Source organism: Rousettus aegyptiacus, unplaced genomic scaffold, assembly GCF_014176215.1.
Source record: "Rousettus aegyptiacus isolate mRouAeg1 unplaced genomic scaffold, mRouAeg1.p scaffold_m13_p_10, whole genome shotgun sequence".
Taxonomy (NCBI): domain Eukaryota; kingdom Metazoa; phylum Chordata; class Mammalia; order Chiroptera; family Pteropodidae; genus Rousettus; species Rousettus aegyptiacus.
Window position 1 is genome coordinate 73,257,886 of NW_023416285.1, and position 22,414 is coordinate 73,280,299.

The 22,414-nt window shown below is 32.4% G+C and overlaps 1 protein-coding gene across 13 annotated transcripts in view; it reads right to left on the reverse strand.

The window, feature by feature from the left end:
- Window positions 1-6,310: 6,310 nt before the first annotated feature.
- The window catches only part of N4BP2 (NEDD4 binding protein 2), a 91,747-nt gene continuing 75,643 nt past the window's right edge, over window positions 6,311-22,414 (reverse strand). For 11 of the 13 annotated variants that reach the window (XM_016119980.2, XM_016119987.2, XM_036228024.1 and 8 more), the window contains 5 exons: window positions 20,796-20,934; window positions 15,756-15,944; window positions 14,621-14,789; window positions 9,064-9,187; window positions 7,343-7,786 (listed from right to left, as the gene is read on the reverse strand). In XM_016119980.2, the coding sequence (XP_015975466.2) occupies window positions 7,741-7,786; window positions 9,064-9,187; window positions 14,621-14,789; window positions 15,756-15,944; window positions 20,796-20,934 (667 nt within the window). In that variant the 3' untranslated portion in view covers window positions 7,343-7,740. Of the gene's footprint in view, window positions 7,787-9,063; window positions 9,188-14,620; window positions 14,790-15,755; window positions 15,945-20,795; window positions 20,935-22,414 lie in introns of those variants that run through there. The other 2 variants (XM_036228022.1, XM_016119988.2) reach the window with 2 other exon arrangements.

Genomic DNA, 22,414 nt, shown 5'->3' on the forward strand with positions numbered 1-22,414 from the left:
TTGCATTTCCCTAATAGCTAGCGATGTTGAGCATCTTCCCATATATTTGTTGGCCACTCGTATGTCGTCAAGGAAGAAGTGTCCGTTCAGGTCCTGTGTCCATTTTTTGATTGGATCATTTGTTTTTTTGTTGTTATTGAGTCGTATGAGTTCTTTGTGTATTTTGGATATTAGGCCCTTATCAGAGGCATTGCTTACAAATATATTTTTCCATTCAGATGGTTGTCTCTTTACCTTGAGGATGGTTTCTTTTGCTGAGCAGAAACTTTTTAGTTTAATCTAGTCCCATTCATTTATTTTTGCTTTTACTTCCCTTGCCATTGAGGTCAAATTCATAAAATCCTCTTTAAGTCCAAGGTCCTTGAGTTTAGTTCCTATGTTTTCTTCTATGCAGGGCTATTTCGGGAACTCGCTGCTCCTTCTCTCCTCCCCATCCTTCTACAGGGAGCTACAGTAGCTGGAAGGGGCAGCTTCTTTGTTTTTCCCAGTCCACCACCGGACACCTGGAGTTCTGACCTGTGATAGCTCTATGCACAGATCCCACGATCAGATGTGCTGGTGTGCACTTTGGTATTTTTTGTTAAGTTTTAGATATTCAGCTTATTGTTTTAAGGGGACCTGAGGATGTCTCTCATTCTGCCATGTTTCTCCAAACCTCTAGAAATTTGTATTTTAATAGTTTGTGGATGATTCTTGTGTACATTAAAGTTTGAGAACCATTACTCTGGGAAAGGGAGTCCAGGTAAATGGCCTAAGGATTCATATCTTTGAACCCTACTGTGTTAAAAATTAAGGCATTTTCTTCTCCACGACTTATCCATTTTAATTTACAAACAAGGTACATTAAATGTATATTTAACAAGGTCCATTAAATGTGTATTGAGTAAAATGCTCCTGAAAGATATGCTAAATTTATCCTAGACTTGTAGTACCCCCGGAATATCTCTACATAAACCAGTTGACATGTAAGTCTTTTGTGGTAAATATATCATCCTATTTTACTTCTAATACCTGGTTTGACAAGTGCCATCAGTGTCATAAATACAGACACTTGATAATTCACCCTCTAGCTCCACTTTCTTCTTCTAATGAGACTTGTACTATACTAGCTGGAAAGTTTAAAACCACATCTCCTAGAACCCTTTTGCAGGTAAAAATCCATATATAAAATAGTTTCTACCAGTTAGATACAATCTTATAAGATTTGAGAGGCAGAGGTTGTAGGGCATCTACCTACTGCTATGGCTCATTCTGCTAAAAAAAAATCATTATGGAGATGATACATTTTTCTGCAACACTTTTCTTATGCTGAGAGTGAGTTGAGATGATGGTGCCAAAGTGTTCTCCTGATTCCTCGGCTTTTAATTATGGCAGAGATGGCAGCTACTGTGGTAGGTTAATCCTGTACTGTCCTGGAAACTATTCCCAGAGTCAAGTCTAGAGTCCACTTCTCCAGCTCTTCTACCAACTTTTTAGGAATCCTTTTTATTATTGGGCTTTAAATATATTCAAAAGTAAACATTATAAAATAATGAACCCCCAGCTTCAACATTTACCAACTTAGGCCAACTTATTTCATAAGTACACCCACCAACTTCATAGACATCTTGTGGTTATATTCTTAGTTTTTACTTTTGAAAAAGATACATCCTGAAATATTTACATAAAATGACACGATGTCTGGGATTTATCATGCCTACATGAGGAAGTGTCCATAAAATCCTAGTAATATGAGGCTCATACCATAAAACTCCTAGAAGAAAACACAGAAGGTAAGCTCCTTGACACTGATCTTAGCAATGAATTTTTAGACATGACACCGAAAGCACAAGAAACAAAAACAAAATCAACAAGTGGGACTAAATCAAAATTAAAATCTTCTGAAAAGCAAACTATCAACAAAACAAAAAGGCAACTTATGAATTGGGAGAAAATATTTGCAAACAGTATCTGGTAAGAGGGTACTATCCAAAATATATAGGAACTCATTCAACTCAATAGCAAAAAAACTCCAAGCAATGTAATTAAAAAATGAGCAGACCTTAATAAACATTTTTCCAAAGACGACATACAAATGGCCTAGTGCATGAAAAAATGCTCAACATCTCTAATCATCAGGAAATGCACTCAAAACCACAATGAGTTATCACCCCACACCCACTGGAATGGCTATTATCAAAAAAATAATAGACAACAAATGCTGACAAGCATGTGAAGAAAAGGGAACCCAGTATATTGTTGGCGGGAATGCGAATTAGTACAGCTGTTATGGAAAAGAGTATAGAAGTTCTTCAAAAAATTAAAATTAGAACTACTTTATGACTCAGCAATTCCATTTCTAAATATCCAAAAGCAGCAAAATCAGTTTCTCAAAGGGGTATCTGCACTCCTATGTTTATTGCAGCATTATTCAGAATAGCCAAGACATGAAAACAATCTAAGTGTTCATCAGTGGATGAAGAAAATGTGGTATGCATATATACAGTGGAATATTATTCAGCCATAAAAAGGAAATCTTGCCAGTTTTGACAACACAGGTGGACCTTGAGGGCATTATGATAAGTGAAATAAGTCACTATATGATCTCATTTAGGTGTGGAAATAAAAATATTGAACTCATAGAAGCATAGTGTAGAACTGTGGTTGCTGGGGACTGAGGGGTGGAGAAAAAGTGTTGGTCAAAAGGTACAAACTTTCAGTTCTAAATTCTAGGGATCTACAGTATAGTATGGTGACCACAGTTAATAATACTGTGTTGTAGGAGTAGTATTTTAATGTTCTCACCATAGAATGGTACCTATGTGAAGGATGTTAATCTTATGGTGAATAAACATTTCACAATATATACACATATGAAAACATCATGTTGTATGCCTTAAACTTACACAAAGTTAAATGTCAATTTTATCTCAGTAAAGTTGGAAAATAAAATAACTCCACCTAATTTCTTTACCCCACCTTCATACCCTGCAGCTGTTCCTTTACCTGACCAGAAATAGAACTGCCAATTGGTCATGTTATTTCTCTACCCAAGAAGTCATTCTTTTTGTTAGGGAATTTAAAATTTGTCAATTTATTTCATATTAAAATGTTATTAATTAGCTATTAAAACTATAAAAATTCAATTTAAATTGAGATTACTCGGAGTGCTTCAGAACCAATGAAAGGTATGATTGTATAGTTATATAAGTATAAAATCATGAATTTGAAGTAGTTAAGCTTTTCCCTAAGAAAGTCATTTAAACATTTCAGTAAGGAAAGTAAAGTTCATATTTGCTACCTCCAAAAAGATTTACTTATCCTCTGCCGACCAGTGCTTCCATAATTATTTTCTATGCAGTTTCTATTCTTCAAACATACACACGCTTACTTTTCCCTACCCTGGTTTACTTAGCTTTAAATCACTTATATCAAATACTGAGTGTTCACACATTGATGTGATTACTAAATGTTTTAAAAAACATAAAATGTGCGAAAATACATTAAGCAGTTATCACTAGAAATAACTTACATACCTAACCTAGTTACCACTATTGAGTTATTAGATCAAGTGATCCCATTAGTAGTTAAATCACTTCAACAGGAAGACCATTCCATTAGCCATGTGTTGCTAATATCATTTGAATTTAAAATTAAAATACATACAACTGTGATTACCTTTTACTCAGCACAAAGATTTGTTGAAGAACTATATCAAGAATGAATTTTTACATTGTTTGCATTCAAGGATCAAAAACGATGTGGCAGAGACTGCCATTCATTCCCTTAATATCCATTCTTTTTCATCTAAGAGAAAGCCCAAATTTAAGCTGACCATATGGCAGTCTGAAAAACAGACAATTTCCTAGGCTCTCTTGCAGCCAAATATGACCATATGACTAAGTTATGGCCAATAAGAAACAGAAATATCTTATGGCCGCTTCCAAAAATCTTCTATAAAAGATTGCTGGCACTAGCTTATTGCTCCCCTTTGTCCTTCCTCTGAAGGAAGGTAGATGTGATGGTTGGAGTTCTAGCCATCTACCCTAGTTTAGAAAAATGAGGCCCACATTTTGAGTAAAGTGGTAAGCTAAAATGAGTGAATTATTCTGCTTTGGAATTAATAAAGTTCAACAACCTTTAATATTAACTAAAGTATTACTTGAGTCCCTTAGAGACACAATTTCTAATTTTGGGGTCAGTCAAAAGATAAAGTTGCGGAGAGATAAACCTAGTTAATCCATTTATCTGGCTCAAAAGCGGACCACTGTTTGCCATAACAAAATCATTTAAACTAGAATAAGAGTTGTGATACAGAATGGAAATTTTTATGACACTTTTCCCTTGAAATTACAGTTATGCATAAAAATATTTTTTAGTATTTAAACCACTAACCCTAAGCGCATCAAATGAAGGATTTCCTCACACAGCACTGTGGCTAAAGTATTTTATTAAATTAAGTATGTACTTTGCAAATGGTTTCATAAGAAATTTTTTAAAGCAAAGTTATAAAACATTGTCAATAAAAAAGTACAGAATTAACAACAAAATTACATTTTCTTTTTAGTACAAAAAACACACTGTTTCTGATGTACCGTCTGAAAATTTTATTATATATTCTCCAACTGATAGCTGCAATGTTATATTTTAATGAGAAGTCTCATGGTTAATTCAGTCATTTGTTAATAACAGGTTCATCATTTGGACCATAAAGGTCAACTGCTCAACTTTAAGGAAAATAATAAAAATTTTCACCATATAATGTGAAGTTTTCTAAAAGACTCTTTAGGATGTAAATGTATTTCTAGCTTTATTTCTCTATTAAATTCTGTAAAGGCATTAATACTGTAAACTTGAATTACATTTTTAAAATAAGCACCATGAATATACATTCTATATTAACCTACTTTACCATTTTAATACTTTTTTTTTTGGCCACACATTTAAATGTGTTTAACATGTAAATAAAAATAAGCAATACTTAACCACTACACAGGAAAATTATCAAATCTCACCTCATTGCAGAATAGAAAAGCATTTAGAAAAAACAGCACACTTTATTTTTGTCTTTTTATACATTTTGTCATTTTCTTAAACTGAGAGCAGTTAAAACATTGTCAGAGCAATTTCCTGAGTTTCAGTTTCCAATTTCCAGCTCAGAAATAACCAATTTTGTTATTTTATGTGTCCTTTTCCTAAGCATAAAACCCCTGAATTTAAAAAAATGAAATTCTAGTATATAATGTATTTAAAGGCTATAGAGTTGTAAATAGTATGGAAACACTAATAAACTGAAAACTCAATTTGAAAATAACATAGAGATATGTGAACAGCTTATAAATATAAGACAATATGCTTCCATTTCTCAGGTTCAAGTAAGCAAGTGGATGGACTGAATGAAGATACTGTTAAGGGTTCCTAATTTAGTCCCACCCTGCATCCCCTGTGGTTTCCATCTTAGTTTTCTTTTTTCCCTTGGTAGTAACTTCTAGGAGACTACTGAAAGATATGTGTTACTAAAGCATTCCAAACTACAGAAGTGTTACACTTTTCAAATATGAATACTTTTGCAAAGAGCCATTCTAAAGAGTTATGTACTAGTACAAATATACCAATACATGAAAACTTTGAAAATCTCCACACTATCTTTACTTTTGACACATAGAATTTAGAGATGGGCAAAAGAGAAAAATTTGATAATCCCTACGCTATGTTTACCTTTGGCATACAGGATTTAGAAATATGCAAAACAAGAAAGGAACAATTGTAAAATTTTCTTTCATAATTATGTGTTACTTAAACTATGCTAGATAGTGGGGCAAGTGGAAGTTTAGTATTAAACAACTTCATAAAAATATGTATAATATTGAAATGTGCCTATATATTTATGAATGATGACTTAAAAATATCCTAGATTTATAAAAATAAAGCATAAAATTAAAGTTGACACAATACAAAACATACTTAGTTCATTTGGTTTCTGCCTACAAAATACTTCACTCTTGTTGATGGCTCCCACATTAATCATAATAATACTTAGTATAGTTAAGTCTAGTTGAAGTGCTCAAAAGCAATGATTTTTTTTGAGATTGGGTGAGGAAATATAAAACACACAAAAAATAAATATGCAGCTGCACACACTCAAACAACTCCAGGGTTTAGTATTGTTAGTCACATTTCTTACATATTAATTTATACATAAAAATATCTTGTATCATTAACAATTATAGTTTTATATGTTGTTGAAATTTTATTTTAATTATATAAATATTCTAGACATCAAAAATGTTTGCTAAATTGTTAGCATTTTTTAAAACAAATTATTACAAACATAAAAACATAAATACTACTTCAATACCAGTCACTAACCATTTAAAAATAATAAACATATTTTAATTTTTATGGAAATAAATTCGACAATACAGCTCTTCTTTTAAAGGCATGTTTTCATGATATATAAAAATGTGTTTCTGAGTTTTCATTAAAATATCTTGTTCTTTTGGAAAATCATTCTGTAATTCAGGATTCTTTCTGTAATAGCTCAATCCTGTAATTCCTGATCCAACTGTTTTTTAAGCTTATCAGAAAACAACACGATTGTTAAAATTGTTGAAAATATTCTCCATATCCAGAGACAAATTTAATCCACTGTCTCATATGGAAAAAATTATACTTTACCACATTAAACTTGTGTAAGGGAAATTATAACTGACATACTAACAGGACTACTGAGTGCACCAAAAAACAAGTGTCAATGAAAGTTCCCCTTCAGAAAGTTGGCTCTTTTTAAAAATAAAGGTAAAATACTTCTAAATTGTAAGGATTCACTTTATATCAAAAATGTTTTCTGTATTTAATAGGATTTTGACTTACTGCATTTTACGAATTACATGCCTCAATATAAAAGCTCTTTAGTACTGTCTTATACACCACTTAAGACAGTTCTAGAAACGGTTCTATAAGATGGCAACACTTGGTAGGTATCTAACCCATTTCTCCTCCTCCTCTGAAAACTTTTCTGCCTATAGATAGTATAAAATTGCAATATAATCTCATACCCTAACTTTCCTCCTAGAAAATGTCCACACACGGGGGGATGGGGGGTGGTGGGAAAGGTTAACAGATCAAAGATCATACACAAATATAAAGCAGAAGAAAGTGCAGCAACATGTCTTCCTTCCTACAGGGTATGGCAAAATCATTTTATATTTAATTTTTAAATCAAAAAGCATTCCAGCATTGTTAGCTCTTCATTCATTTCCTCTTCCTCTTCCTCTTCCTCTTCCTTTCCTTCTTCTTCTTCTTCTTCTTCTTCTTCTTCTTCTTCTTCTTCTTCTTCTTCTTCTTCTTCTTCTTCTCCTTCTTCTTAAGACTAGCCTTTGAAAGTCATGAACCAGGTTTCAAAGCACTTTAAATACCTCTCACTGACACCTTTAGGATTTCACTAAAAGTCAAACAATTAATACAAAGATAACATTTGCTCTCTAGGAAAGAATCGGCATACTTTCAAACTTTAAAACTGGAGCTGATAATTTTTTTAGAAAATTTGAAATCAATACAATTTTTCTTTAATATTTTTAACAGACATTTGGCATTTGATTCCATAAAAAATAAAATCTCTTGAATTTTGAAAATTATGTTTTTGGTTTATAACTGTACATTTCTAATAAAACATGTTGACAGTAAAACTGACTAAATTATTGTAAATAAAACTAATTTTAACCTACAAACCTTCACACTTCTAAGTCAAAGGCGTTTATTTTACTTTAGCATGACTTTCAAACACCCTGGTTTAATTTCAGAGAACCTGCAGAAATGAGAAAAGGCATTTTAAAGATAAAATTTTCAAACTGGTTAAGGACTATATCTTATAATCCAAAGGCCAATATTTAAGTGTATGCTAAATATAATATTTAGTGCTTTCCTTTATTAAGTCAATAGCCAGGACCAATATCTATGCTTATGTTCCTTTTAACGCACTCTTAAAATAAATACAATCCTAAGGCTAGGGGTTACTCCTAACTTAAAAGTTATTAATTACAATTTTAAGATTTTTCACATCTCTCAAGCCTGAATTTGACCTTCATAAAGAAAAGCATGCTGTATCAGAATAAGATGATGTCTGCATTGCATTATTTCTATGTATTCAGTCACTACCCAAGAAGAAATCTCTAATTTAATAATAAGTCTGATTAATCAGGCCATGAAATGCTTTCAACTCCCTCAGTGTGAAATTCAAAAAAAAATTCCTAGTCTCTAAAATAGATCATTAATCCCAACATGATAATGTTCTGGTCTAACTACTCCTTTTGCAACAATAACTGAAATGTCATCTGTTTTCATGCTCAGAAAATTAATACTACCATTTTCTATAATGTAGCAAAACGACATTTTATTACATGACATGAACAAAATATGCCACACTAACTGAAGCTAGAAGTATGGGGAGAAGGGTACTTAATGATATACAACCTCAGTGAATCTATCCATCAACAGATCTTATTCTTGAACTTTTCTTGTTTTCTGTTATTGAATAATAAACTCTTAATGAAAAAGGACATTTCATATTTGTCAGCTAAGATAAAAAAAATGAGAACATTAATGGTGTTTAACTTATGAAGATGTACAAATTCATACTGACTGGAATGTTTCTGCTTCAGTTTAGACACATCCAAATTATAAACATATTTCAGCAGACTCTCCCAATTCCCTCCAAAATCCACATATATATTTCCTTTCAAAGGAATAATTAAAAAGCAACCTTAAACTATGATGTGTATAATCTAATTATCTTGGATAACATGTTATCAAAGAAATACAGACATATTTACTTTTAGATTTCAAATTTATGATAGAAATAGTTTTTGTAAGATGATTACTTCAACGAACACATTCTTCTTTCACTTCTGGTTTAACGGATATCATAAATCTAGCAGAGAATGTTATAATTTAAGCATGACTTTGTGGCTAAAGTCAAATGGTTAAATTTAGTTAAGTATTTCAACAAATCGTCCTGAGCATAATGAGTGTTTACTATCTATATATGGGCAATTTTCATTATTGATAACAGAAATCTATACTCACCTGAAGTTGTGGCTTATGAGGTATTTAATGACGGCTGGTTTGATACGAGCAACTCCTCCCTGGCTGTGGTTTCCCCTCCCCGTAATCACAGAGAGATAGGGTTTACCACTTTCCTGCTTAAATTCTGTTACAATAGAAATTGGAACAGTTAAAATTCATTTAAACTACATTGTCAATAGAAAACAAACCTTATTTACTCAAACACATATGAATTAATTTCCATGGGGATTTAGAGATTTTTTTTTCCTTCAGAAAGCCCCAAATTGATGTTTTTAAATGTATGTTTCACCTAAAGAAGTATGAAAGCCTCAAAGCAATTCATCAGCTTAAAGACTTAAGTGGGCAGGACCTCTTCCCCTGTGGGGAGGGAGATTTACCTGTGTCCTTGAGCTACCAGAATTTCTCTCTGAAATAATGATAATTACAATATTAATGATATCTAAAAATTATTATACACATGGAGTCAGGCATTGCTTTAAGTGACTTATATTTATTAACTAAGAATCTTCACAACAACCCTATTAATTAAATACTCCGAAGTCAGACAGCTTTGGTCTAATTAGCAGCTCTGCCACTAAATGACTATGTGTTACTTAGCCTATCTGTGCCTGTTTCCTAATCAGCAAAATAGAATATAAAGCAATACTCTAAAAGAATATTACCCTCAGGAATACTCTAAAGAATATTACCCTCAGCAAATCTATTAATTGTACCATGGACTGCAGTCTTACTGTTAAAGATACTCAATTGTTAAGAAATTCTTCCAAATAGATGATTTTTAAATATTGAATAAACCTAAGCCTCTTGTTCCTCAGTTATAAATAGCACAAGTTTTGACCTTTAGCATAAAATAAATACATAATATAAACATTCCATATTCTGCTCATTAAGTTACCCTAAGGCTCCAACAGATCCACAAACAGATGGTTTTTCAATATTTAGGGCAATATTTCATCTAGAATTTTTAGAGGATATGTTGCTCTTGCATTTTTAATTCCTACTTTGCTTAAGATCTCCATTTCTACTCTAATGCATATCCATTACTTCCACAAGGGTAATTATTCATTTTGTAAAGAGTTTTTACATTATACGATTATTATTTGCACTTTGTTCTTTATGGATGTGACATTATAAGTCTGCTTAAAACTCTTAGATCATTTAACTAACTATAATTTAGTCTCATCACTCCTTCAGTACTGTTCCCCTCATTGGTTAAGTCAGTCATTTATATCATCTCACCTTTCAGTAGTTCACTTACTACTCTAAAAATGTTTTCTGGTTGAATCCTATGCTTCAAATTAAGTATGTGTTCAAAGGATATTTGTTCAATGAATTAATGTATATGCTTAGGTCCCCAAACTGCAGGTTATTCCTGCTGTTTATCATCTTAAAACAACTATTTAACTCATTTTTAAGCGAATCTCAAATTTCTTATTTCAACTGTAAATATTTCAGAATGTATTTCAAAAATATACAGGCTCTAAAAAAAAAAAAACATATCTTACGAATTTAAAGAATCCCTTAATATGATATTTCTAAAAATGGCTTAAAAATTCCCCAAATAGTCTCAAAAACTGTTTTTATAGTGATTTGTTTGCATCAGGGTTAAAACAAGTCCACACATTGCATTTGGTAGATATATTTCTTAAGTAACTTTCTAATGGTTCTCCCTCCCCTGTATTTTATTTTACAATTTGTTGAAAAAATTGGATCTTTTATCCTGGATTTTCACAGTCTAGATTTTGCTGATTGTATCCCATGGTGCCATTTAACATGTTCCTCTGCTCCCTGTAAATCCCTAAAAAGTTGGAGTCAGTTCTAAAGCCTTTATGTGCCGTTAGATAAAAATACTTCATGGTTAGTGGTGTATATTTCAATCAGAAGGCACATAAGAGTCAGGTCTTCTCTTTTTTTTTTTTTTTTTTTTAAATTCATGCCCAATTTTGACAATCATCCTTTATGACTAAAAGAAATTCAGAGCAGAGCCACAGATTTTCCCTGGACACATTTCTATTCAACTACTACCATCTGGTGGTGGTAACAGTAACTACAGGCCACCATAGGGGACAGCAAAATGGGCACTGGCTTTCAGAAAGTGTTTGTGTCTTGAGTCTCACCAAGTCATCACCTTACACAAGTTATTTAACTTTTTCTTGTCATTTTTTAAATTGATATAAAATTCACATAAGATAAAATTCACATTTTAAAATGTATAATTCAGTGGTTTTTAGTATATAATAATGTTGTGAAACCATCGGCATAATCTAATTCCAGAATATTACATCATCTCAACAAAAAATTCTATACCTGTTAATGAGCAATCCCCATTCCCCTCTTTCCAGCCCCAGCAATCACTAATGTACTTTGTTTCTTTGGATTTGCCTATTCTGGACATTTTATATAAATGTAAATCATATATTACATGGCTTTTTGCATCTGTCTTCTTTCATACAGCATAATGTTTCCAAAGTTCATTCATATTGTAGCATGTTAGTACTTAATTCCTTTTTATGGATTAATAATATTTCATTGTTTAAAATATTCCATTTTGTTTGTCCATTCATCAGTCGAAGGACATTTAGATCTACCCTACTGCAAAGATTTGTGTCTTTTTCACTGCTTTACCCTTAATGCCTACAATATAAAAGATATTCAAATTTTTATTGAGTAAATGATTTATTCATTTTCTATAGACAAACTATTCTCTTATAATTCTTATATAATTCTGCTACATAAGAATTTTCTTTTCTCCAGATTAAATAATGTATTTAAACTGTTCATAAATTTTCTCTTTTCTAAACTTCACTATTGTTTTCTAGATTTTTCTCCAAGATTTCCAAAATTCTATCTAAAACAGAGGTCCCCAACTCCAGGGCCACATGTACCAATACTAGTCCATGGCCTGTTAGGAACTGGGCCACACAGCAGAAGGTGAGCAGCAGGCAAACAAGCGAACCTTCGTCTGTATTTGCAGCTGGTCCCCAGTGCTAACTAGCATCAATCACCGCCTCAGCTCCACCTCAGATCATCAAGAATTAGATTCTCATAGGAGCACCAGTCCCTGGTGCCAAAAATTTTGGAGATCACTAAAAAACAATTAGGGGAGTGGGATCCTCTACTTTGTCAAAGACTGTCTGCTAACAGACATAGAATGGACACAAATTATAAAACTCCACACACAATCACCAATATAATAATTGATCCAGCCAAGGATCATCAATGGATGCTCAAATCATTAGGGGAAATACTGTAGAACAGGTATTTGCATAGTCACAAAGTATCAGCACCAAAAATTACTAATTAATTACGAAGGGAGAAAGGTACATGTATATAGAGAAATATGATAGAGTCCCACCTTAGCTAAGAAATCAAACCTAGTATTACCAATAATGGGGCAAACTGATCATATATGTCTTCTGACATGTTCACCAAGGATGACTTTAATATCATCTATGTGTATTTTTACCAAGGAAATTTTAAATGGAATCTAATCATGCAGAAACAACTAGACAAATTAAAATTGTAGGACAACCTACCAAACAACTGAGTTGAAGTCTTCAAAAATGTCAACAACATGGAAGACAAAAAAATAGGCAGAGAAACTATTCTATATTACAAGAGGCTACAGTCATGGGACAATTAACTGGGCAATGTGATGTTTGACTGGATCCTGGATTGACAGATAAAATGGCACAACTATACAAGACAGTTTCATATAATTGGATAAATATGAATATGACCGGTATATTACTTTTTAACAATGTTAAATGCCTTTAATGTATTATGGTAATTATGTAGGAGAATGGTATTATGGTAATTATGGTAATTATGTAGGAGAATGATTTTTCTCAAGAGACAAACAAACCGAGGTAGAAGTAAAGTACTATATTGTTTAACAACTTATTCTCATTTGTTTCAGCAAAAAGCAGTTTTAGAAAGATTACACAAATGTGGCCAAATATTAACTAATCAATGTAGGTAACGGCTATATAGTTATTTATTGTACAATTCTTTTAATTTCTCTATAAGTTTTTAATTTTTAAAGAAAAAAAAACCTAGAGAAAAAGATAGTGATAAGAATATATACTTTGATATGCAAAATAAAGCTCACTGCAACAATTTAATTAAACATCAACTAATAGAGGAATGGATACATTACCATGCATTCATAGAAGACTACACAGAAGTTACAATAAAAAACCAGATCTATCAAGATGAGTAGATCTTGAAAACTGAATTGGGTACAAATAAAATAAGCGGCTTGTCTGATGACAGTGTGACACCATGTATATTCACTTTTTAAAATATCACAAAAGGAATACTATAGAATGGTTATGGATGAATTATACATATAAGTAAAGGTATTCCTGAGCAGGAAGGGTGTAGACCAAATGGAAGGATGTTAATTTCCACTAGAAAGGGAAAGACAAAAGAAAAAAGGATTGGGAAGAAAATAAAGGGAGGGAAAAAAATGAAACATACAGGGTAAAATGTTATCACTTGTTACTTGGATTCATGGACACACTGGTGTTTATTATATTATTCTATAACCTTTTCAACATAGTTTTTAAGATAACAGATGAATTTTCAACTTTTTATATCAATCATAATCAAGTATTTAATTAATTACAAGTGATATGTATTAAATTGATAAACCTGTATAAAGAATGGTGTAAAGCTTCCTAATATATATACAAATCAATTAACCAGAACAATACAATTATCAATAACAGGGCAGGACTCTGGAGCCACGAGGTAATAGCTGAGGCATGGGACCCTATGTCTCCACAATGAAAACTAAGATGAAGAAAAAGCCAAGCTGAGAATTAAAAAACACTATACTAGTAATGAAAGGAGACAATATCTAGTATTTGAGTCTGGGGTAACTAAAATAGATTGAATTTTTCTAAGTGCTACCATTGATCATGAAAAGGAAACAAGACACTAAACCAACAATATACTTTAATACATATGAAGTACATGATACTGAATAGAGGCATGAAAAAAATCCTCATCCAAAGCCCTGGGATGAGGTAGAATTAAGATAAGAGACAGGAAATGGCCTTTCTTATTGACCAGCAAAGACAAAATACAGCAGAAAGGGAAAAAAGAGCACCCATAATGCAAACACTCAGAAATCCTGTCTTTTGTGATAATTCTGTAAAAATTCTATCACCTTATTTACTTCTGTATTTTATTAAACACCTATTGAGCAACTGACACCTAATAAATATCTATTAGTTTTAATAAGTGTCTACAGAACAAAGATGTATAATATTTCTGAAAGGTTCCACTTATAAATCTCAGAGAATTCTCAGATTATACCATGCCCTCCCTTTAACAAACAAGACAAAGGAACACGAACAACTGAAAAAGGGGAATAAAAAACAAACTGTTAATTGCCATGCCAATGACAATTCTTTCCCCAAAACATTCTCTTGAAAAATGAGCCTAATACAAACACCTATAAACGTGGCACAGATCTCCTGAATTTGTTAAGTTATACCAATACAAGCAGACATTTTGTATTGAAAATTTGTCATTTTCACAGTCCTACCTTCAGTTTTCTGCTGTAAAACTGTCATCAAATGTTCTATAGCCTCATCCACATGCAGCCCATGGAGGTCTAAAACATTTTGTGGTAGCAAGGAGGCATTGACTTTCTCAAAGATCTCCATGGCAGCCAGGTGATTGGCTTCTTTCATCTTCTCCTCATGGAGACTACCCTTTAATTATAAACATATCACCAGTAAAAATTTGTGATATTTGCTGCTTAGTAAGCAATGAAGAAACAAATAGTGCCCCAAGTGAAAGGTTGAATAAAATCTGAAAATTTTTTAAATGCAATGGGCTAATATACAGGAATGCACCAAAATTTAGGTAAATTTTGGTGGATTAATAACATAGTTCTCTTACTACTAAATCATCATTTCTAACATATTTTCTGATCCGAAAATCATAAAAAAACAAAAAAGGGAAATTTAAATAAACAACACCCATCTCAAGAAGGAATCCACTGGTTTATCCTTTGATAATTCTGAGTCTCATCCCTTTTAAGACCTTATAATCACCCTGAAGTCATCCCTCAAGGTTTGCTATTAGGGCTCACAGGGTTACACCAGTTTGATACCTTTATCTGCTCAATCACAAAAAAGTAAGCCCATGGAATCACAAAATTAAAAAGTAAATAAGGCAGGTTTCTTACAATACCATGCCAAATAAGCCTCAGTAGAAATTTTATTTCCCTGAAAGATACTAATGCAACTTTTTCTGACTGCAAAAATGATACATTATTAAAAATTAGAACATGATATAGAACACAAGGCCCCTGTAATCCCACCCTAAAATGGCCAATATTAACATTCTACTGTCTTTCCTCCAGAAAACTTGTATCTTTTTAGAAGTGGTATTGAAGGAGAATCTAACCTAAAAAAATTATGGACTGCAGAATAAACTACAATTCGTGTAAACCATAAATGCAAAAGCAGCTACAGGAATTGAGCATTTCAAAGGAAAGGAAATTCTCAGAATCATACATGTCTTACACATTAGGACACCTTATATCATTTATACAATCTACATTCATTCCCCAGGTTAACTTCATATAGTCACAATATGAGTATTATCTGCTTCAAGATTATTCAGACATCATAAGAAACAAAGAAAAAACAATAATCAGTTTTCCTCCTTACCTGCTGGGCGTAAAACGTGGCAACGTTTTTTTTCCCCATTCGATAAGCTTCTTTTGCCTTACTGTAGCATTCCATCCTCTTCTGTTGGTGCAGAAAAGCCTCTGCCCTGTAGTCATCATACTTGGGGTACTCAAAATCCTGGAAGGATGGTTCACTTGATACATCATCAGTCTCTCTTGATTTCTTTGCCTAAGATGTTACACAATAAGTAAAATACAAAGAATGTAGAAAATACAGCCTTCAGAAAATATACATAAAAACTAGGCTCTATTTTTCATCTTTCTTCTCAGAAAACACAATTTCTCCAGTGTCTACCTAGTCAAGCACTCAGCGACTATGAACTTTTTCATGCCGTTAAGGGTCCCCCCTTCTTTTACCATTCTTATGTTAGAAGATGTTGAAAAGTTCTCTAAAATTATCAAACTGTAATTAGGTTACAAAATCAAGTCAAACAAGAGACTATAAGATATTCAAAGAACTCGACTCATTTATCTAATGCAAAATTTTCAAATTTTAGTTTGTAAACCCATTCAAAGGGTCCAGTCACTGAAAGTAGTAATGGCATATTTCAATTTATATATATTTTAAGAAGTCAGTAAGATAAATAATATTCTTTAAAAAAAAGAAAGACATGTGGAACAACTATGCCTAGTATGTAGTAAAAATCATAAGTGGGTTATGGGGTAGTTTTCAGTCAGCTAACCACAAACTACTATGGTAGTGCTGACTTTTTGAGATTTTTGAAAAATCATCTATCAAATAATTGTTATCCAGAATAGACTCTAAAGTTAAAGAAGCAAAAGTAACTCTAATTTAAAACACTAGGTAATAGAAATAATAATTATTTTGTAAATTTGCCTCACTACTCTCCATCAAATAAAAAATTCTGGATAGTACATCCAGATGCCTCTAAAATATCAAAAGTCAATGTTAAAAAAAAAAAAAACACAGCAAAATACAGTGACTTCTATAATCAATTTGGCTTTTCATTTACCCCACTCTCCAAAGTGTTATTTGCAAAAAAACTACTCACAAGCAGCAATTTGATATTTCTCAGCATGTCACTGGGGGGAGGGGAAGATTAAAAGTTTAAAAGAATTCCAAGTATCAGGTAACCCTACCAAGTAATTTAGTAAACATTTCATTAACACTCAAGCCCCCAAATCCTCCCCAAAATATAATTTTAAATTTCTTAAACAAATCATGCTTTTCTGATATTTACTGAAAATAAATTAAATAGTGTAGGTTATTTGTTAAAACTGAAAATTTCCAAAAACTGAAAATTGTCATTAAATTAGAAATATTATCAAGGATTGTACTCTATTAATACAATCCTTAATAAAATGCCAATTAAAAATTTGATATACTATCATTTAATATATATTAAAATTATAAACATTACATGCATGTTTTATATAACATGTTACTGATAAATATATTTTTTTTCAAATTTTCTGCCTGTGAATGGAGTTCAGAAGCCAAGAAAGGCTGAAGAAAAACTTGACTAATATATAACAGTTGTTATACAATTTTTCACTCATTACATTTTGCCCCTAGAATTCTAGAAGCTTGAAAGACTTACAAGAAAAAGGAAAAAAAAGAAAGGTATCACCATATTTCTAACTCATTATGAATCAATAATTTATTTATACACATACACACACACACATAATCAATTCGTTTTGTAACAGATATCCAGCTTATTTTATTAAAGAATACAAGGTTCTCTCTCATAGGACCTGCATCCTTACATCACTCTTGCTAGTATTTACAAGCTTGCTTCATATCAATGTTTAAATATTCTATGTGTGTACGGTTTGTATTCCTGATAAAAATCAAAGATTTTTCAAGGGAGGGATAATAAAAATGCTTTCTATGACTTTTGAAAAGCCCACTGTGCCTAACACTATGAACCTAAGTATTTCACAGCATTAGAGTCTCTGCCGGTGTTCAAACTAAAAAATGCACATCTCAGCATCTTCTCTGGGAAGAAGCCTTTCATTTCTAATTTTTAAAAAGAAAAAATAGTATATAATGAGGTACTTTCTCAAATAGTCACTCTTTTTTAAATAAAACTAAGATTTATTTTTATATCCATTTCATAGTGATGTGGTTTACTATAAAATCACCTAATTAGTGCTACTTATTCTCTTAAAAGCATAATGCACTGTAATACCCAAACCATATCCTATAGTAACAAACTCATAAATTTTATTAAAGGCTAAACAGAAAAAACAGTAAAATTAATAAAACAAAAAGTAGTTTTAAATGTTAGTTTCTTGAAAACAGGTAAACCAAACCATTACTGGTACCATATTACTCCCCTTTAGTATCTATGATCCCTTAGGGTCCTGGGATATCAAAGACAGACCATTTTGCTTACAAATCAAAAAAAGTTTTATCAATGTTGTGACACCTGCCTACATTTTGTGAGAAAGGCTACAGATAATTTCCAAAATAACTTAAAGTTTATATTTTCGCCAATGTTTACATAATTCACAAAATCTCCTAATTCCAACATTTTCCAACCAAACCATCTCCCACTTTGAGCAAGCATACTTTCTCCCCGTCACTTTTTCTATTACCATATTGGCCCTCAGTGCCTTGCTCTGTTATCAGGAGAGAAAAGAAGTAATCTTCATTCTCAGTTTGGCCTTGAAAGTCTCATCATCATCTTATATACTTTCTGCATCTTATAATACACGGCACCCATCTATCCATGATGAACACAGGCATTAGTGGTATCACTCACTTGGTTCTTGCACCACAGACAGGATCACATGAATACCAAAATTAGCTACATCCCATGTACCAACTAAGTGATGGTGAAATAATCAAAGAAAAAAAGGAGCACACAAATTATCCCTGAGTGGTCTTATTAATACGTAATAGCAGGATAACAAAGGTCTATAAAAAATGCCTAAAAACTAAAAGATTAATATATAAAATCAATATTTTTATATGTGTAATATACAGTCCAAAAATAATATTAAGAAAACAATTCCATTTACAACAGCATCAAAAAGAAAAAAATATTTAAAAATAATTTTAGCATAAGACATGCAAAACTTAATACTCAAAACTAAAACATACTTTTAAATTAAAAAGACCTAAATAAATCCAAAGACACTCCATGTTCACAGACTGGAAGACAATACTATTAGAATGGCAATACAACTCCAAGTAATCCACAGACTCAACACAATCCCCATACAAATTCCAGCTGGCTTCTTTGCAGAAATTGACAAGCTAATCCTAAAATTCACATGGAAATGCAAGTGGACCAGAAACAGCTCAAACAATCTTTATTTTTTAAAAAAGAGAGAGAGATAGTTAGGAACTCACACTTCGCAATTTCAAAACTTACTACAAAGGTACAATAATCACTGTGGTACTGGCATAATGACAAACATACAGATTGATGGAAGAGAACTGAGAGTCTAGCAATAACCTTACAGTCAACTCATTTTCAGCAAGGGTGCTAAGAAAATTCAATGGAGAAAGAACAGTCTGTAGAAAGACTAGTCTGCAATCAGTGGTGCTATGATAACTGGAGATGCACATGCGAAAAAATGACCATGGACCCCTATTTCACGCTATATACAAAAATTAACTTAAAATAGATCAAAGATCTAAATATTAGCACTAACACTATAAAACTCTCAGAAAAAAAGAGGCTTATATTTACATAACCGTGGATTAGGCAATGGTTACTTAGCTACGACACCGAAAGTACAAGCAAAAAGAAGATAAATTGCACATTAAAATTAAAAATTTTTGTGCTTCAAAGGACATCCATCAAAAAAAGTGAAAAGACAACTTGGAAAGAGAGAAATTTTGCAAATCATATCTGATAAGGAACTTGAATCTAGCATAAAGAACCTAGCATAATTCTTAACAACTCAGTATTTAAAAAAGTTTTTATGGACAAAATATATATAAATAGATATTTCTTCTTCAAAGATATACACATGGCCAATAAGCACATGAAAAGATGTTCAACATCACCAGTCATCAGGGAAATGCAAATCACAATGAGATACCACATCTGTAGTACTCATATCTTTTTTTTTCCTGTATTCTGATGCTTTGACATCTGGGGCATTGCTCTCCATTCCTGGGGTTAACTAAATCCTAGCAAACAATTCACCTGATAGTGCACTTTACTTATGCGAATCAACCAATGTAGAGCCCATATTCCCAACTACCTAATTTTGGGGTTCTCACCCTCCAAGCCACTATCCACATACCCTAATCACCCAAGCCAGGTACCAGAAAACTAGGAATAGTTTCCTATACCCCCAAAAGCCTACTGAAATTATTTGAAGTAACTGAAGCTAATCCTGCTCATCCTGCCTCCCTCATTCCTTCCCACAGAAACCACAAAAAAGTCTCTTGCCCACAATTTCCCCCAACTCCCTCTGCCTCCTGACTAACCCTGGTGCTTTCCCATGTGGCCCTCAGTAGTGGGCTATGCCTCCTGTTTCTAGCATATAATAATAAACTTCTTTCTTCATGCCATTCCCATGTCTGGGTATCTTCCCATACCTGATTAAAACAATCCCCAAGTATATTTATATTCACACCCACTAGGATGACAATAATGAAAAAGACTGATAATAACAAGTGACAGGATGTGGAGAAACTAGTAACTCTCATACAGTGCAGGTAGGAATGTAAAATAATGTGGCCACGCTGGAAAATGTCTGGCCGTTTCTCAAATGGTTAAATATTTCTGCCCACATATTTAGGGCCTAAGATCATATTGCCACCCCACTGCTATTCAATTAAACCTCCTAACACAGAAAAAGTCACAGAAATTTAAGTGTTTGACATGCACAATGACATTAAAAGAAAAAACATAATCAGCTATTAATTCTTTATATTTAGTAGACAGACATTCTAAACCAAATATACTAGTGTTGCTTAAACTTCAAATCTAGTCAAAATGATGAAAAATAATTATTAAATTATTTCAATGTCAATTATATTTTATATACAATTATTTATCATCATAGTAAAAAATAAGTAACTCTATACCTTTTTCTCCTTAGACTTCTGTGCAGTGTGAGAAGTGACATTCTCATTTTGGTGAACAAACTCTTGTGCTATGACTGTTTTTACAGGGTCTCCTTCAAGAACACAGTTTAGAAATTGCACTGTGTGTTCTAATGAATAGCTGTAGAGAGTTTAAGTACAAATGTCAAAGAATGAAAATAAAAGTTACATAAGAACATTAACATAAGAAATCCTTCAAACATTTTAGCAGAATATAAAAAATTTGCCTAACTTTTAAGTTTTAAACATTGAAATTAAATGTTCACTGTGTATCTCTGACTCAAGAATGACCAGAAAGAAACTGTCAAGTAATAGGCTCTCAAATACAAATTTTTAAAAATACATACCAAAAGGTAACACATTAATAATTCGTTTTCTGATCTTTTATTCCAGGTAGATTATCCTCAACAAATTTTTCTTTCACTGTATCACCTATACTCCTTAAATCCCTTATTGGTCTCGGCTTCCTTCAAACACCAAACACAGACAAGAGATCTTTAAACTGACATTTTTGTCAAATTTCACTTTTTACTTATACCATGGGTTTTAGTCAAAGAAATCTAGGCTGAATGAGATATGAAAAGGAAACTGTAAAACACTATCCTACTTCTTATCCCTATATTACTCAGGAATGTTTTCATGATGATACTATATTATTATCCATAGTATGAAATTGTATAAATTTACAAACATCTGAAATGCTCACATTCCATTATCTGAAGAAACTCATTCCAAAGCAATTTATGAATTATTTTATACTGCTCATTATTTCAGATTATTTATGCCTCTGATTTCTTCCAATGGCTAAATAATGAAGAACTGACCATACAGAATACTTTTGAAAACGTGATTAACTAGTTATCCAAAATAATGTGATATTTTGCTATTCTTCAATTTATTAAAGACAATCCTTGAAGAAGCACCATTTGGGACTACCAAGTCCACTTTAGCCCTCTCATCTTGCTGTCTCAGATATGTTCAACATATAGGGATTGTTGTTAGGGTCTGGAACCCTACCAGCGATTATACACATCCTAACTAGCCCTTAAAATTCCCCAGCTTACCTACTCATAGGGCTGTGAGCCACTCTCCAAACTGGTACTATTCAAGGGGTACAGCCCTAGTACCCCTCAGGCATATACAGCATAACTGAACCCACCTCCCCTTCTTACCAGGATGAAACTGAAGCTACTGCTTAGAAAATTATCCCGCTTTTGGCAGACAAATGAAGACAATCAACTGAGGGCCCTTAATGACCAATCATTCTGTCTCCTTACCTTACCTAGGGAGTCCCAACTCTGAATTGTTTCATATCAGACTATCTTACCACAGGTCCTCAAAGAAGAGAGTTGACATATCCAAACACCACACTCTTAACCCCCATACCCTTGAGAGATCTTAACATGTAACTCTAAGAAAACAGTAGCTTAGGTTAAAAAAAAAAAAAAGGTGGGGGGAATTGTAGATAGGAACAGTATCATTAAAAACTTGATTTAAGTGACATTTATAATTCTGCATACTCAGCAGAGAATATTCTTTTTCAAAAGCACTTTCATGTAATACTTATAAAAACTAAGTGTACTGAACCACAAAGAAAATCT